Source organism: Pleurodeles waltl, chromosome 9, assembly GCF_031143425.1.
Source record: "Pleurodeles waltl isolate 20211129_DDA chromosome 9, aPleWal1.hap1.20221129, whole genome shotgun sequence".
In the NCBI taxonomy this organism is placed as follows: Eukaryota; Metazoa; Chordata; class Amphibia; order Caudata; family Salamandridae; genus Pleurodeles; species Pleurodeles waltl.
In genome coordinates this window covers 871542607-871561289 of record NC_090448.1, presented here as the reverse complement: position 1 = coordinate 871561289, position 18683 = coordinate 871542607, and the positions used below count along the sequence as shown (strand labels likewise).

At 43.0% G+C, this 18683-nt stretch overlaps 1 protein-coding gene across 1 annotated transcript in view; it reads left to right on the top strand.

The window, feature by feature from the left end:
- Window positions 1–18683, top strand: part of EFCAB11 (EF-hand calcium binding domain 11) — a 366137-nt gene that overhangs the window by 164607 nt on the left and 182847 nt on the right. Inside the window, exon 5 of the mRNA XM_069208166.1 lies at window positions 17718–17808. Coding sequence (XP_069064267.1) covers window positions 17718–17808 — 91 coding nt within the window. The remainder of the gene's footprint in view (window positions 1–17717; window positions 17809–18683) is intronic.

Genomic DNA, 18683 nt, shown 5'->3' with positions numbered 1-18683 from the left:
GCAGAAGGGTGATATGTAGCTGCAGAATGTGGTTCAGCATGTCAGACTTGTTTGCCAAGTTAGAGCAGTTTGCCAGTATTGATACAATCTTTTGCTAAGGTCTCTGAGGAACTCATGATGGAAGATGGGTTACATATGTGTGCGGACAAATTAGTTCTTTATGAGGTCTTGAGAACTGATATTGTCCGGTAATGCTCATGACTGGTATTAGGGTTCAACACTAACTAAGTGCAGACTTCACTTCAGGTTTTGGTGGCCAGTATAGATAGATATGTTGAAGACCTGGTGAAAAGCTTTGTTGTATGTGTCAGTTGTGAGAAGAGTTTGTGTATACAAGCTCCTCCTCTACAACTGAGAGAACTGCCATCAGACCCTTGGGTAATTATGGGTGTTGATTTGCCAGGGCCCCTGGTCTCTATTTGTGAGCCATTGATTGAGGGAATGAACTGCATGGTGGTTAAGTGTGTCCGTTGGGCCATTACCAAAATGTGTAGTGTTTCAGAGTGGTGAGAACTATGCTGTCATTCTGTAGCTCTGTGACAAGGCAGCCATGTTCCAGTTCTTGAGAGATATGAAACCTGTTTGTGCTTGACAAAGATGTAGTGGCTGAGAGATGGAGAAGTGGCACTGAGGGTGGATGCCATGTTGAGACGCAAGGTTCAAGCTGCTCAGGCCAAACAGAAAGTGAGTTTCATAGCAGATGAGGAACCAAAGACACACACTTCCAGGTGGAGATATTTTTTGCATCAGGAAGGCTAGATGTGTCACTAAAGATAGTCCAAAGTTTGGCATTCTGTTGGTAGTAGACAAAGTGTGTCCACTTAGTCACAGGACATTGGACGTCAATGGTGTAATGGTAAGATGGTGGTTCAGGAAATGACTGATTACTCTGCTCATTCTGCTCCATGAGGAGCAGAGATTCATACTGCTTATAATTTATTTACATATAAAACTGTTTGTTCTCTGTTTTTATTATGAATGTGTTATCTTCCCTTTTCTGTGCTTGTCTGATATTTATAAAGTGTGTGTCTGCCTATACTGGCTTTCCCTGTGTTAATGAAGAGCCATGAGAGGAAGCCTAGAAGTAGAGATTGAAAAAGCCAGGTCTTTAGCTGTTTACTAAAAGCTGCTTCGTTTAAGAAATGTGAAGCTTACAGAGAAGGGATTTCCACAGTTTAGAGGGGAGGAACTGGGAAGACCGGCCTCCCCATCTAACTTGCAATTTAGAGGGAAGGGATTGGAAAGACTGGCCTCCCTGTCTAGCTCTTATAAACCTTAGCAGAATGGCAAACCTGTGGCTGGAAGATCTCTGACCCGAAGCAGGCTGTTTGATGCAGCACTAAGAGTTTTTAGAGGTTGGGGGTTCTATTGTTTGCTTTGTGGTTTTGGTTTGGAAAGGGAAATGCCAGTGTAACGTCTGGCTCTTTCTGGTGCTCCAAGTTCTGTTTGGAAGGTTGGACAGGAATGTTTGAGTTTGATTTATGGCATTTTAAGCTTACCCAGATGCTGGTAGCCGCACAAAGGTGGCTTGCAGCTATACTCAAACGGTGTTGAAGATACCCATGTGTCTCCTTGATGTGTGTCTTTTATCTGATTACCACACTGTGCTTCCCTTTCCAAACAGCCCGCCCACTTTTCTACAGTATAGAAGCATATGTGGCCCTCTTACATGAGTTCTCGTCATAGCAAAGGAAAGAAAATATTTACCTCTTGATCATTTACCCCCAAGGCCACCTTCCTGAGTAGTACAACATTTAAAATAAGTGAAATTATGCTCTTACTGTTCCTGTCAAATAATGATGAAAAGTAATCATGTAGCAAGCATACCGGATCTGTATGACACCTGAGGGGCATACACCCATGCCGTTAAGCCAGGCCAACTCAGCAGTTGTCTGTGCCTTCACCCAAGAGTTGCATAGGTGTATGTACATGTCTAGGTTTCTTTTCTCAGAGTTGGAACTCTGTCTTCTTTTCTCTCGTGGTCTTGCTTTAGCCAAAAGTGAGGTCATGAAGATGCTTTATGTTCTTGGGACACCTGGAGAGGTTTTCTGGTCAGTTTCCTAATCTCCACAGGCTAGACTTTTCAAAGAAATAGGTATTGGAAACACTGGCCACTTTCAGCTTGCAGCAAAAGGAAGCATGTAGTTGAAATTTATCATCCTCAGTATGTTTTTGATTTCTGGAAGTAGTTTACTTTTTTATGCACCAACGTGTCGTATTCTAGCTAAACCATAGTGCAAGAGAAGCCATACTTCTCTTCAGCATGATGATGAGTTGTTTGTAGAGTGCTGTGCCTATCTTTGTAATCAAGTTGCTTAGCAATCATTGGTTTTGGAGTGGGCCTAGACAGAGATTGCAGCAAAAAGGCCCATGTCACTGGCTTAATGTAAAAAATGTGGTCTGTAGTTTGCAGATGTATGCACCCTGTCCAAGTAGGGACCACAATCCTAGTCAGGGTAAGTCGCTACTCATATTATCCTGTGCTCACCCTCTAGTAGGTTAGCACAGAGCAGACAGGCTTAACCTAGAAGGCGATGCGTGAAGTACTTGCACAATAACTCATACAGTAACACAGCGAAAACACCACATAAAGACTCCACACCAGGTTAGAAAGATGTTGTTTTTCGTTGATCCCGGGGAGCTGTGCGGCAAGGCTTTGCTGGGCCTGGTGTCACTTTGCATCGATCCTGGGGAGCGGTACACCATGGCTTTGCAGGGCTTGGCGTCACTGTGTGCCCGTTCCGATGGGCTGGCAGCTGCTCAGTGAGGCTTTGCAGGACTTTGCACTGCCCAGCATTGAGTCTGTTGAGGGTGCCAGCTGCATGGCAAGGCTTTGTGTTGTTTGTGGCAGTTCTGATGACCACCACAGAAGGTAGAGCACCTTAGGCCCACTTCCAAGGCAGGGCATACTTAAAGCTTGTAGAGTCCTGGTGCAGATGGTTGAAGTCTTTTGATGTCCTCTAGACTTGGGAACAGGGGGCAAGCGAGCAAGCCCCTGGGAATCACTTATGGTGAATTCTTCCAGCAGTCAGGGAGCAACAGGCAGCAGGGCAACAAGCAGAAAAGCACTCCTTCCAGAAAAACAGTCCAGTTGAGCCTTTGAGCAGCACCGTCGTCCTTCTGACAGAGACAAGTTATAGGTCCAGAAGTGTCTCATTTTAGGGGTCACAGACCCAGTATTTATACCTAAATGTGCCTTTGACGTGGGGGAAACTCCAAAGAGTGGTTTTGTAGGGCAGCAGTTCTCCTTTCAGCCCAGTCCTGTCTGCCAAGAGATCTGCAGGGGATTGTCAGTCCTTTGTGTGTGGTGAGGTCACCACAGGTTAAATTGTGAGAGCCCCTCCACCCTTCCTGCCCATAAAGACCCATCGGTATGCAGATTAATGCAGATGCAGTTGAGTTTCCTATGTTTATGGCTGTCTGGATGGAATGCACAATGGAAGCTGTCACCCAGCTCAGGCCAGACATGGACTGGAGACTGGCTGTAAGGCACAGAGAGCAGTAAGAGCAGAGAAATACCTACTTTCTAAAGTGGCATTTCTGAAATAGTAATGTGAAATCCAGCTTTACCAGTAAGCAGGATTTCTCCCTACCATTCTAAACATGACAACGCCACTCCTTTCAGATCAGAAATTACCACTTAAAAAATATATAATGGAATTCCCAATGCTGGCTTATGAGAGGATCAGGCATCACAATATTGAAAAACGACTTTGGGAGTTTTCCACTACCAGGACATGTGAAAGTTCCAAGTACATGCCCTGCCCTTTGGTACACTGCACCCTGCCCTGTGGATCACATAGGGCCTACTTTATGTGTGACTTAAATTAAATAAAAAGAGAGTTTAAGGCTTGGCAAAAGGGTTTTAAATGCCAATTCGATGTGGCAGGAAAACTGGACACACACGCCTTGCAATGGCAGGCCTGAGACATAGTTAAGGGGCTACTTATGTGGGTGGCACAATCCGTGCTGCAGGCCCACTAGATGTATTTAATTTACAGGCCCTGTGCACGCACAGTTTACGTTAATACGTACTTATAGGTAAATTAAATATGCCAATAGGGTAGGGACCAATGTTACCATGTTTAGGTGATAGAGCACAAACACTGGTCAGCAGTGGTGAAGTGCGGCGAGTCCTAAATTAAGCAAAAACGAGATCTGGAAAATGGAGGGTGGCAGGCAAACAGTAGGGAGAAGACCACCCTAAGGTTGTCAAGTTGAATACTTGAACACACAAAAAAACTTGTCACTTCTGGAGTTAGGACGGTGCACAGCCATGCACTCAAGACAATGCTCAGGGTGAGAGCCCTGAGCCCCATTATACCCAGATTGTTATGAAGAGCCCTCAATGTGCTCCCACAACCTTTTTTGTTTATAGCAATTAAGCAAATTTCACTGGTTATATTAGTGTTCGGGGCTGTGCCTTCCAATACACATGTTCTGATTTTTTTGCTTCAGTGACCCAACCAATGATGTGTCAGAAGTACTGTTCAGCTGCACATTGTTACCCTCTACCTCCTCAATCCTTCTTTCCTAGAGGACCAAGTGTCAGACTGACTTTCATGGACAAAGACCTGATGTAATTTTTGTGCTGACATGTGAGAAAGTTTGGCTTATTTATCCAGCCTACCTTGCTGGGGTTTGGACTCCTGTTTAGGGCAAGCCGAGGTTTACAGCCTTCCCATTGTTTACCATTCCTTGGCTTTATTGTCACTTTGTTGGTTGCTTCTTTTTCAGTGGCTTTTCTTGTACCAGCTTGTCTATCTTGTGTTCGCCCCTCACTGTAGCATATCTATTTACCATCTCTCCAGGTTGCTAGCTTCTATCATTCCACTGCTTAATTTTAGAGAACGACTTTATCCCTTTTGCTCAAGCAGTTCATGAGAGTGCATGTGTTTTCCAGCTCCCTCCCTTGTGTGCTTCTCCCCGACCCCTACCACATACCTCCGCTCTCAGTGTCTCTCTCATGTTGCAAGTTCTCTTCTGTGCTTTTGTGTACTTCTTCCTCTATCAAATACCCTGCCTCCCCTCTGCTGTATTGTTTTCTTGTTTTTTCTTCCCCGGCCGTGTTGCTGTCCTTAGTGTGCTGCATTCCCCTCCCCTGTGTTGCTTCACCCCTACCTACTCCTCCGTTGCATTGCCCTAAACACCTATTGACTTCTCGTGTGCACGCACCTACAGAATGTCACAGCTTTATCATTGCCCTTTTTTCGTTTTTTTTAATACTTTATACTTTTGCCCTGCCTGCAGACCATCCTTGATGGTATACAGCACTGCCAGAATTTAGTGGAAAAGCCAATTAGTCCTAAAAGAGAGGCATATTGGCTTTGCTAACGTCTGTTTCCTGTGTTATTCTCCTGTTGGGAGAACTCTTTTAGGACCCGGGCTGGGCACACGGTTCTAGGTTAGTTTTATAGCGTGTGTGTGTGTGCTTTTTTTTTTTTTTTTTACTCAAATTTACTCATGTTAGTGGGACTGCTTTTAGGAAAGACTTAGATCTGTTTGCCTTTGTTCTAGGAAAGCAAGAAACATGCTGCATGTTAAGCTTAGCCTTTGCGTAACATATATAATCAGCACTTTCTGTCCAAGGCCATGAAACGCCGTACACACTATGCTAGCTTCTGTTGCTCGTACAGGAGACAGCTTCTGTCACCTAGACACAGCATTTCATCAGAACTGTATCCCTGAGGTTGTATGGATTATTACATAAACCATGCACTGACCCAAGGAGGGCAAAGGGCATTCCGGCCACGACAATCCTGGGACATATGCTGTGCTACATGCAGCTTGCTGGCGCTAACCTACCAGCCCTCCGAAGGGATGGCAATCTACATGACAGACTGACTCCTGGCATCCTATCCAGATATGGGGTTGGTGCTATTACCCCAGATCGGGTCAGGCAGAGGGTTAAAACCACTATGCTCTCAGAATAGACTTAGGGCTAGATAAGAACTTCTAGAACATTTAGAACCACATACATAATAGTTGAATATTTCATCTTCTTTACCATATTTGTAATGCTGATTACCTTGATTTATTTCATTTGCCTAATTATCGCAGCAGAGTTTTAGATGCTAGATTGCAATTGTTTCAATAAATGTATTGAAAACGTATTTCGCATTTATTTTTGTCCCTCCTTGGACTGCATGAGTAACTGGGAGAAAGGGGTACAATCTGTTTCCACTGCTTCCCTGGGGAGTGTCATGTTCAGGTTGTTAGAATCACCTTTTACCCCAGTGGGTTTGGAGGTTTGGGTGAGGAACTGTGAGCTAGTCAGGAGTTAGGCCAGCAGTTACAAACTGCGTGGACAGACTCCGTCTCCCACACTTTGCTGTTCTGCCATCCTAAACAGGCAGTCCCATCACCAAAGTTGGAACTGCATAACACTCCTGGGCTGAGACATAGAGATTTGCATGTCACTGTTGTCACAGGAACTAGGAGTACATGAGTGATCTCACGAGAGATGGATGGAGGCCCATACAACTGTGAAGTCCAGTGACCGATTGAGGTAATGTATCCGGCTGAGGAGCAAGTAAGGAGGAGAAAGACCATTGACCAGGTGGGCAGTCACCAGGCTCACACAATGATGTTTAGCAATGAAAAGGGGAGCCCTCACTATGAATTATGCGGTTCACATTCATATGACAAGGAGGGCAGTCAGCTCATCAAGGAAGGTAAATGTGGCAGTAGAGGCAAATGTTAATGCACAGCATTTGTGACCTCTGACAAGAAGGGCGTATAACTACACAGTTAATTCTGATAATGTTAAGATATCAGAATCCTAGTGGTGTATTGCTAGCTGTGCATGATGATCTGTTCCCCTAACTCTGAGGAAGGGCCAGCTTCTGTATATGTTCCTCTGCTCTGGCCAATCTAGGGTTTATTTAGGTGTCATTTACGTCCCACCCACTTTCTGAGTCCTGAAAAACCCTGCTCCTCCCTGGGGAAAGGAGTTGAGCACCACAGGGGTGGCCTGCAGCACACTACCTGTCTGCCATCACAGACCCAATGCCATCTCTCCACCTTGCCTTATCAGGGAGACAAATGAACTCCCCACTCAAGGGGTAGCCACCACTGCCCAATGCAGCCATTCGCTTCCCTATCTTGGTCTGGCTGAAAAGAGTCCTTTAGCCCTGGGTTCCACAACACTGATGGTCCTGGGTTGCAGCCCCACCCATAGTCCACAAGGGCTCTATTCACTACGTGAACCACATATGGTCTCTGCCACTCCAGAACAGCTGTGGTGACGCAGGGTCTCTTATGGTAAAACACTTGCAGACCTGACCTTCACTCCATGCAGTGGCTCCACAGTGGCCACACCCCTTTCACCTTGACTCGCTGTTGTACTCAAAGTGCTTTATGCATCAACCTTATGACCCTTGTATTACTGTGCCCCTGGGATCAGGACTTTGGCTGCAAATTGTTTTTAATTTTTTTAATTTTCTTAATTGAGTTTCATAACAATGCATATAACGCCCCACAGCACATACCCCATTAACCTGGCAAAACCCACAGCCACTCCTACCACTTCACAGCAGACCGCTGCCAACTCTGAATGCCTGAGTACCGACCTAAACTGTAGGTGACCCCTAAAGCTTCTTGAGGTACCAAGGGAACCCCCCTTTTGCCCCATCTACACCTCCTCACACTCTGAGCCATCCTCGGCCCCTGCCATGGGGCCCACACTTGCTCAAATTTATGGGGCAACCCCTGGCCGAAACATCATCCTCTATGACCTCATGCAGCAGTCCATGTTCGACTCCCATTCTGCCACCGTGGGACCGCTAACCCCACCCCAGTACTAGACATGGTCTCGTCTGCACCCCATCAAAGTCACATTGCAGAACAGAGGCTGGTAGCTGTTCAACATATGTTCCATCCAGATTCCCAACATCACCAATTGTGGGGTAGGAGCGAGGGGGCAGTACCAAAGAGATCTTCCTTATCTTCCTCCACACTGCCTTCCAGTAGAACTGTAAATTCGGGCAGTACCACCGAGTGTGGAGCAGGGACCCCCTTTGCCCGGCACCCTTTTGATTTTGGCCCCATATCTCTTGGAAACATTAGATGCTTGCGTCTTAACTCTTCGTCAAACCAAGTGAAATCAGTGGCACATGTCAGGTGCCCTCTTTGTGGGCCACAAGTCATGAGAGAGGAAAGCATGGCTGGAAAGCTGCAGGAGAAATAATTGTCAACAATTTATCCTTCCACAGGTTAGCTACAGGCACAGGAATGCTAGGAGAAATTGCTTCAAACTAAATATAGTGGGAAATTGGTATTTCTAGCAAGGGGTATCTGCCTTGCCCCACTCAATCATGTACATTTTTGATCTGTGTAATAAAACTTCACACATGAATAATCTTTTCCAGTTATGTCAATGATAAGCCAGTGTCTTATTTGGTATACTGAAACTTCTTGCAAGTATTTCTTTAATTTGCCCAGTTACATTCTTTCCCTTATCGAACCATTTTGCATTCTTAACCCCTTCGCTGCCAGGCCTTTTCCCCCTCATGTGGCAGGCCTTTTCTGGGGTATTTGCAGCAGTTCACACACAGGCCCTCATAACATTTTGTCCACATAAGCTACCCATGCCACATTTGCGTCCTTTTTTTCCCAACATTCTAGGGATTCTAGGGGTACCCATAGTTTGAGGGTTCTCCTGAAGGAGACCAGGAAATTAGCCAAAATACAGTAGAAATGTTGTTTAAAAAAAATGGGAAAAAAGGGCTGCACAAGAAGGCTTGTGTTTTTATCCCTGAAAATGACACCATCAAAAGGTTTTCAGTGCTAAAATCACCAGCTTCCCAGCTTTTACGAACAGGCAGACTTGAATCAGAAAACCCAATTTTTCAACCCATTTTTGGCATTTTACGGGGATATACCACATTTTTACTATTTTTTTTCCAGTTAATGACAGAAATAGTTGTGAAACCAATGCTGGATCCCAAAAAGCTAACCATTTCTGAAAAGTAGACGAAATTCTGAATTCAGCAAGGGGTAATTTGTGTAGATCCTACAAGGTTTTCATACAGAAAATAACAGCTGAAATAAAAAATATTGAAATTGAAGTGAAAATAACTGCCATTTCTCTCAACTTTTTCCTGAAATGTCAGATTTTTGAAAGCAATATACTGGTACGTCTGCTGGACTTTTTCTGGTTGCGGGGATATATAGGGCTTGTAGGTTGATCAAGAACCCTAGGTACCCAGAGCCAATAAATGAGCTACACCTTGGAATGGGTTTTCATTCTATACCAGGTTTAGAGCAATTCATTTGCTGAAATATAAAGAGTGAAAAATAGGTATCAAGAAAACCTTTGTATTTCCAGAATGGGCACAACATAAGGTGTTAAGAAGCAGTTGTTATTTGCACTTCTCTGAATTCCGGGGTGCCCATACTAGCATGTGAATTACAGGACATTTCTCAAATAGACGTCTTTTTTACACACTCTATTATATCCCGGGGGCGGATCGGCCTAATTACAATAGGCTGATGGCAGAAAAGGCCTTGAAAATAATTGCCCCCCCTGGGGCGTGACCCTTGCCCAAGGGGTTGCTCCCCTTATGCCAATTTCACTACACTAAAATTATCCCTGGCATCTAGTGGGCATTTCAGCAGCCAAAATGCTTCACGATCCGGCTGCTTAAATTGCTCTGAGACTCTTCAAAGGTAAGGAAATTATTTTCCTTCCCTTTGAAGCCTCTCAGGCCCCCATAACATGATCGGAAGAAAAATGCTTTGGCATTTCTCTTCCGATCCTCTCTGGAAGCTGAGCGTCAGGGTGGAAGGGGAAGCAATTCCCCTTCCAGCCCTCCTATGGGCGGTTGGGGGCACGGTCCTCGGGGGAGCGCTAACGCTTCCCCCGAGGGCCAGTAGTAGGACATAATGGTTACGCCGTGACACCTCAGCGCCGCAGCCACGCACGTAACCATTACGTCCATGGCACGCAAGGGGTTAATGCAGTCTTCTATATCTTTTTTCGGCGAGAAACCAAGTAAGAAGTTGAGGTTATTGGTCAAGGGGGTGGAACAACAAACACAATCCTTGTCTGGGTGAACTACAAAAATCACAAAATTAACCTGTGCTTAGCCCTATGATAGCTTGGTACAAAGCAATCAGGGCTTAACTTAGAAGCACCAGATATCAGAACAACAAAAATCCAATCAGTAGAACCGGAGATACTCAGTTTTAAAGTTTTCAGAGATAATAGCACCTAAAAGCACAACGCGCCACTCTGTCATCTGGTTGCGCCAGACTGATGGAATGCCACAAGTTCAGGCCGACCACATAGGAGCGTGGGTAGACACAAGGACTGGGTATGCAAATTACACAAACCGGAGGCGTGAAGGCCAAACGTTCGGGAGAATATCTTGCCAAGGATGTTGAGTCTAACAAGCCATAATTAGGTGAATTGTGTGAATGGTGATTGAGTATGTAGACAAGCCATGTTCACCAATCTCACTCCTGGTCTTAGGGTCAGTAAAGTATCTTCAAAACTCTTTTTGATTTCTGCTTCTCCCTGTGAATGGCTTCCTTTGGGAAGTGCATTTGTAGGTCCAAACACGTACACATCACTCTTTCATTATGAGTAGTTTACCTAACCATGCAATGAATAGTTGGAAACCCTGTTTTAAAAATAATTATAAATATTGGTGCATTTGATCCTTAAAGGTCCTCTACTCATCCTGTTATGTGAATACCCAAACATCTAATTGATTTTCTTCTTTGTTTACATGGCGACGTTTTCTGAATTTTGTTCTTTCTTAGTATGAGAGAGAATGAGTAATTTTGATTTTCCCATATTAAGAATAGGACGGTCATTATGTATGTGGCTCTCTTGTTCTTTAGCACCACTGGAGTGATCTGAGCTCCCACTGTTATTAGCTAATTACTAAGGCTATATGTTTTTTTGGTGTGTTGAGTGATCTCCTGACTTCACACAAGGATGTTGCAGACCTATCTCAGCTACATATTGTTTCTAGCATTGTATTTTAGTGACCCTTCTGCTTAATGGCAATTGTTAAACAAACAAAAAAAATATGATTTTAGCATTGTATTGCACTGAATTCTCCTGACTGTTGTTTTTGTCAGTTCGGCACAATTTGCCCATATCGTAGCATTTGAATTATTGTTTTAAGTGTGTGTGTGTTTGTGTGTATTTGTTTGTGCACATTAATCTTTGCATTTCAGGAATAGAAAAAGGAGTCAGTATTGCAGACAATGTTATGCAGCTGTACAGTGAGTGCCTATCTTACTTCTGGTAGCAGGATTCCCAATTATTATTTGGAGGGGCTGTCAAGATCTCTTAATTGTGCAAATGAGGATAGCTAGATATGTGCTTATCAAGGGAACAAATGGTCAAGGGTGGCATTATGCACAAGTCTCTGTATTGGCAGATCTTAGCAGCTACGCTTCAAAGATCATAGAGACCAACAACAGATAAAGTTAAAGAGAACACTGTATCCTCTAGGTGCGACCCTAAACCTTCCTCTTCAGAGCTCAGGTATGCTCATGTTTTCATTCCCTGATGACTAGCATCAAACTTCTCTCTTCACATGTCCTTGCAAGATCATTGATCCTACAAAAAATCTCACTGAATTCCCCGAAGATCTTTTAAACAAGACTCCTCATTTCCGAAGTTTCCTGCAGCATCTATTAGTGCAAATTGATACACTTGACTCATTTTTTTTTTTTATGGAACCATAAATCAACTACTCGTTCATCACAGGCATGCAAGGAGAGATGATAGTAGCCTCCGTGTCATTAATCGAATCCCAATCCCCCAAAACCATTTTGGAAACTCGCCATTCAATGTCCCGACTTCACAGCCGTATGAAGTCCATAAATAGATAAAAGATGTTTGTTTCAAATAAAAACTTCCAAAAGTAGACTTCTATGCTGCCTTGAAATATTATCCAATCTTCTCAGATATATGTACAGTGCTTGCTATTGCCCCTCATCGTGACTGAGCAATGGAAATACTCATTTGTGAATGTGCCTCATGCACACATGACAACCCCCTACAAGGATCCCTAAAAATCAGAAGCTTATCAACCACGGGAGGGCAACCATCCAGCATTATATCCTTGTGGTCTTTCAAATAGTGCACCATACACACTTTAGGGAGTCTTGAAGCCTTCTAAATAACCTCCACGGCTACCTTGATTTATTTAAAACAAGAAGGTTCGGCGCCCCTTCTACCACTGAAGAATACCACTCTACCTCTTAATCTAACAAAAGGCTTGGCTCTGCCGCATGCATAACTGGTTTCTCTATCACTGGCTCTGACATTCCTGAGAACCATAACTGGGAAACCAACAAAACAAGTCACTAAAAGCCCTTGAATCCTGAACCTGCAAACACACACCAGCACCTGTTGAAGGATGATGAAGGCCAGGAATGTTTAAGCCTTTATCTGTCTCCATTCTTTCTGAAATGTTTTCTGCTTCCAGCTTCAAATGGCAGTAGGTTTTAGCTTGAGTTGGGGGCCTAGAAGCACTTAAATGTACTTCAAAATGCTACCATATCTCCTGAAGCCTAGCAAAAAATCCTTGATTCCTTGATTTATCTCCAAAGTACTAAATTCTCTCTCATGACAATCCTGCCGCCTGATTTTTCTGTCTTGCAAGGTACTCTGCTTTGAACGATAATTTAACCCCACAAGTCTTTTTTTTTTTTTTTTTTTTAACTCTGACAATCATGGTCTATATATTATACAAATGTAATAACTCAAAATTTCAGTTGTGGAAGTTGGAAACTCTTCATTGCAGATGTTCTTATGTTCAGATCTGTACAATTTTTGTGGATTTATTTTTTGAGGCAAGCCGTTTGCCTCCAGTTTCCAAATCGCCCCATGATCACAAGTGTCTGGAAACTCAGGTCATACTCCGTGAAATAGACCCACAAAGATCACTTACCTATACTAAGCCTCCAAATTTCACAACTTTTAAAAAAGTTATTCAGTAGCTTTCTCTGTCAAAAAGACCTTGTCCCTATACCATAAGATGTTGCTCAACCGTGCTGCCTTCAAGCACTGCAGAGCACTCTGTATTAAAGACCCTGGAATCACAGCCTGAACTGAATCAGAAAGAAGGGCTGTAAAGTGCACCAAAGCCAGCATACTGTAAATTCATCCCAATAAGAGAAGCTTACTTAATGACATGGTCAGTTTCTTCTTCAGAAGCTTCAACACAGCATCCATTTTGTTCATTTTGAAAACTTAAAAAAACATCCAGTATCTTGAAAGGTCTTACGTTCACTTGATCCTTATTTACTATAAATCCTAGATACATTTAACAACCGCTTCTTGATTGATAGTTGAATTTTCAGCTCCACATACTTCTCAGGCTTGAGTAGGATGTTGTCTAAAAGTGTACATCCTTTTCTCTTAACCCCTTCGCTGCCTGGCCTTTTCCCCCTCCTCTGACAGGCCTTTTTTTGGCTATTTGGGGCAGTTCGCGCTTAGGCCCTCATAACTTTTTGTCCACATAAGCTAGCCAAGCCAAATTTGCGTCTTTTTTTCCAACATCCTAGGGATTCTAGAGGTACCCAGACATTGTGGGTTCCCCTGAAGGAGGCCAAGAAATTAGCCAAAATACAATGAAAATTTCGTTTTTGTTTTTTTTAAATGGGAAAAAGTGGCTGCAGAAGAAGGCTTGCGGTTTTTTCCCCTGAAAATGGCATCAACAAAGGGTTTTCGGTGCTACAATCACCAGCTTCCCAGCTTTCAGGAACAGGCAGACTTGAATCAGAAAGCCCAATTTTTCAACACAAATTTGCCATTTTACTGGGACATACCCCATTTTAACGATTTTTTTGTGCTTTCAGCCTCCTTCCAGTCAGTGACAGAAATGGGCATGAACCAAATGCTGGATCCCAGAAACCTAAACATTTCTGGAAAGTAGACAAAATTCTGAATTCAGAAAGGGGTCATTTGTGTAGATCCTACAAGGGTTTCCTACAGAAATTAAAAACTGAAAAAGAAAAATATTGAAATTGAGGTTAAAGAAAAACAGCATTTTTTCTCTACGTTTTACTCTGTAGATTTTTCCTGCAATGTCAGATTTTTTAAAGCAATATACTGTTACGTCTGCTGGACTCTTCTGGTTGCGGGGATATATAGGGCTTGTAGGTTCATCAAGAACCCTAGGTACCCAGAGCCAATAAATGAGCTGCACCATGCAGTGCGTTTTCATTCTATACCGGGTATACAGCAATTCATTTGCTGAAATATAAAGAGTAAAAAATAGCTATCAAGAAAACCTTTGTATTTCCAAAATGGGCACAAGATAAGGTGTTGAGGAGCAGTGGTTATTTGTACATCTCTGAATTCCAGGGTGACCATACTAGCATGTGAATTACAGGACATTTCTCAAATAGACGTCTTTTTTACACACTCTATTATATCCCGGGGTGGATCGGCCTAATTACAATAGGCTGATGGCAGAAAAGGCCTTGAAAATAATTGCCCCCCCTGGGGCGTGACCTGTGCATTTTTTTAAACTAGAGACCTAGGGGAATCCAAGATGGGGTGACTTGTGGGGCTGTGACCAGGTTCTGTTACCCAGAATCCTTTGCAAACCTCAAAATTTGGCTAAAAAAACACGTTTTCCACTCATTTCAGTGACAGAAAGTTCTGGAATCTGAGAGGAGCCACAAATTTCCTTCCACCCAGCATTCCCCCAAGTCTCCCGATAAAAAATGGTACCTCACTTGTGTGGGTAGGCCTAGCGCCCACGAAAGGAAATGGCCCAAAACACAATGTGGACACATCAAATTTTTTCACAGAAAACAGTGCCTACCTGTGAATTTTGGCCTCTAGCTCAGCCGGCACCTGGGGAAACCTAGCAAACCAGCGCATTTTTGAAAACTAGAAACCTTGGGGAATCCAAGATGGGGTGACTTGTGGGGCTCTGACCAGGTTCTGTTACCCAGAATCCTTTGCAAACCTCAAAATATGGCCAAAAAAACATGTTTTCCTCTCATTTCGGTGACAGTAAGTTCTGGAATCTGAGAGGAGCCACAAATTTCTTTCCACCCAGCGTTCCCCCAAGTCTCCCTATAAAAATGGTACCTCACCTTTGTGGGTAGGCCTAGCGCCCCTGAAAGGAAATGGCCCAAAACACAAAGTGGACACATCACATTTTTTCACAGAAAACAGAGTTTTTTTTGCAAAGTCCCTACCTGTGGATTTTGGCCTCTAGCTCAGCCGGCCCCAGGGGGGAAGAAATGGCCTAAAATAAATTTGCTTTGCATTTCTCTTTCGATCGCGCTGGAAGCTGAGCTTCCATCCTTCCATCCCTGCCTTGGGGGGGGGGGGTGGGGGGGAGCATATGGGGGGAGCGCTAGCGCTCCCCCCAGTTCCCGGGTGCAGGACGAGGTGTCTCTCGTCCAAGGCACCCGGGAACCGGTGCCTTGGACGAGATCACCTTGTACAAGGCACCCTAGGGGTTAAAAACTCAGTCAACAAATATAGTATCTAAAAACCTTGACAGGCTGAAAGATATGCATGTAAGCAGAGCCAACCAGCCTGCCTATTTGGACTGCAGGGAGTGCAGACATTGTGCTGCACGGGGAACAGTGAAATATGAGTTCTTGAGTTCAAGTTTGGACAGATCTGTTAAAACATTGCACATTTATCATTGGCCTCCAAACCATGCCTTTTCTTTTCACCAGAATGGTTGCTTAGAAAGCTTCAGACCCTTTCCTTCGCTTCTGCATTGCTGTTTTCTATATGTTTGCCAACTACTGAAACTAACAAATTCTTTGGTCCTGAAAAAACTATTATAAAAGGTTCCTTGGTTTCTACTGGAGTTTCTGCAAATTCTATCTTAAATATTGTACATATGTAAAAACCTAACATTTGTTTCTAACCTTTTGTTAATAATGAGCAAACTATCACACCACGCCTTGTACTGTTTAATAAAATGAAGAAGAATTATATCTGTATTCTTATGACATGGACTACTGAACTCACTCCTGTCTCATCTCTTGACCTCGCATGATGTTCCCCAGTGAGGGAAGAATTGTCTTGCTGCCTGAAATTAACAAAAAAAACTCTTTCTTGAGGGTGAAAATATGACCTTTATATTCCCAGCTGGATAAACAACCCCTTTTTCTGGCATGGCAAAAATTACCTAAACTTCCAACAGTCCTGCACATAGACGAATGTACAGTATCCACAGTCATGAAAGTGAGTTGATACTTAACCGCATTCTTCACAAGGCCCTCTCCAAACAAAAATCCATTCATCTCTCCATCTGGTTCCTTGCTCGCCACAGCCTATGATTTAGTATTATTCTTAATCAAAATAACTTTCTCCATTCAGCAAAACACCAAACCCACATTATGATCCTCTGTGTCATCTTTCATCTGTGCTTCTTCACCCATCAAAAATCCACACCAGAGTGCAAATAACTTCTAATGATTTATCCTTAAATTGCTTTAAGAACTTCTCAAGTCTTCTCCTTGGATCCCTACCAAATTAGGGATTCCAGACCTAAATCAAGACAACATGTAAAACGTTGTCCTCTATATTTGGCCTCAAGCAGTCTTCCTACTGGTTTCAGAATGTTTCTAAATCCATTCCTTGATATATTTACGAACATAGTCTAAATGTCGAATTGCACTTCTAGAAAAATAATCATTAGGCTCACCAAATACCATTTGTGGTTCTTATAAAATTTAACACCTTATCTGAGTCTTCCACCCATTCATCTTCCAAATCTACTTGACTTTCACCATATATTTAAACACATGCTCCTATATCATTAATATCGTCATAATAACTGGATACATACGAGTTAATCCTTCAAATCATTATCCCCAGGCAATAATTGATTTGCTTTCATGCTGCTAAAGAGAGGGATATCTTCTCTGTTTTTGACACATTAGTCCGTAACCCAATTGTGAGAAGGTGACACCTTTCCTAACCTTTTTATTCTTTACTTTCTCTTCTCTAAAGATCTAGATTTACTGTTCCACCTTCTCCCTTTAGTAAATTACACCCACTAGAAATCTGGCTGTTTCTTTAAATACAGCCCATATCTAACTTAGCAAACAGACTCCTAATATAATTATTTTGCAAGACTTTGTTAACTGGTATCTGCTGAAGCAGCATCTCCTAATCCAAAACCTGAGTGTGTGATCCTGTGGATGCTGCTTAACCAACCACTGTCTATCAGAATGACCAACTGCCTTGTAAAATCAGGGCACACAGTGCAAGGCGAAATGAAGAGTAACACGTGTCTCTGATAGCACAGCATATGGTGGTAGACTAGTTTCACACACAAGGTTGAAAGTAAAGACTGAGTAGCCTTGAAACCGAAATGCTTTTTCATATGATTCACTCAAAGCTAAAACTGCCTAAAGGCAGATCTAAAAAAAATGTCCCCATTTCTCTGGAGCAATTCAGCATTAAATAGCTGAAAATTGGCGGCAGCACATTTGATGAAAGATAGTTGACTGTCATAGTAGATGTGCATGTGATCTGCATCTCCTTGAGAATTCCCACTTATGAATTTGACGATATCCAGCCTATACATTTGTTTTTCACATAATTTCTAGTGGTCTGAAGCATGCTCCGTTTTCCCTTGTGAAGAGGAAAGCCACAGAAAACAGTGTTTATTTTGATCTTTAAAAACTAATTTTGTTGGTTACATTTTTTGTTTTATTTTCTTAAATTGTTTGTGTTGACGGTCTGTCTTTTACTCCTTAAGGTAGAGGATTTTTAACACTGGATGACTTCAGAAAAGCCTTCAAACATGTTATGCCACTGTGTTCAGAACGAATGATTCTTGAAGCCTTCAGGTATATTTTAATTAAAGATCTCAAAAGATAAATTAATTTATCAAAATCTGCTGCACTGTTTGTTGCATGAATTACTGTATTTGTATATGTATATACTTGATTACATTTATACAATGTTTGATCAAGTATCGAAACGTTGTTACTTTACTTTCAGTACTATTAATGTATTGTAGGAAAGTGGACCAAAATGAGGTACACTGTGCAAAGTCCAAGCAATCCCCAGAGGTATCACAGAGGCACAAGTGACATCCCAAATGCTCTCTTTTTCAGTAGTGTGGTCAGGCAGTTAGGCATATCAAGAGGGTAGTGCTAACCATGAAAGACACACATTCATGCAGTAATTGATACACACTCAATAAAGAAATCCAACACCAATTCATAAAAATAGTACATACTTATTTATAAATTTAGATACCAAGATTACCGGAATCAGGTGAATATTTTTTGAGCTAGGAATTTTTACAGTTTTCTAAAGTTGACACTAAGTGCAAATTTGGGGTGTGGTAATGTTATCCAGTGGGGTAGAAACATGTACTGTATTCGGGCACTTCACAGCGACTTACAGGACTGTTCTCCAGGGCTTAAGGTGAGTATGGGACAGGGTCCAAGGCCACACCAAGAGGTCACCTCGGAAGGCTCTGGTGTGCCTGGGGTGCAAAGGTGTGTTAAAGCATCGGGTGTCCCAACCACTTTAATGGGAAACCGTCTGGTTGGAAAGTTGCTGCAATTTGGAACTGGAAGGTCAGTTCGGGGCAACCCATAAGGGGGCTCGACCCTTGAGTTTCTCGGGCACGTAGGGTCACTGTTGGTACACCTCTCCTCAGGCTTTGGGGCTCAGGTGCAGTGGTGTCTATTGCCATTGGATCCGGTCCTGG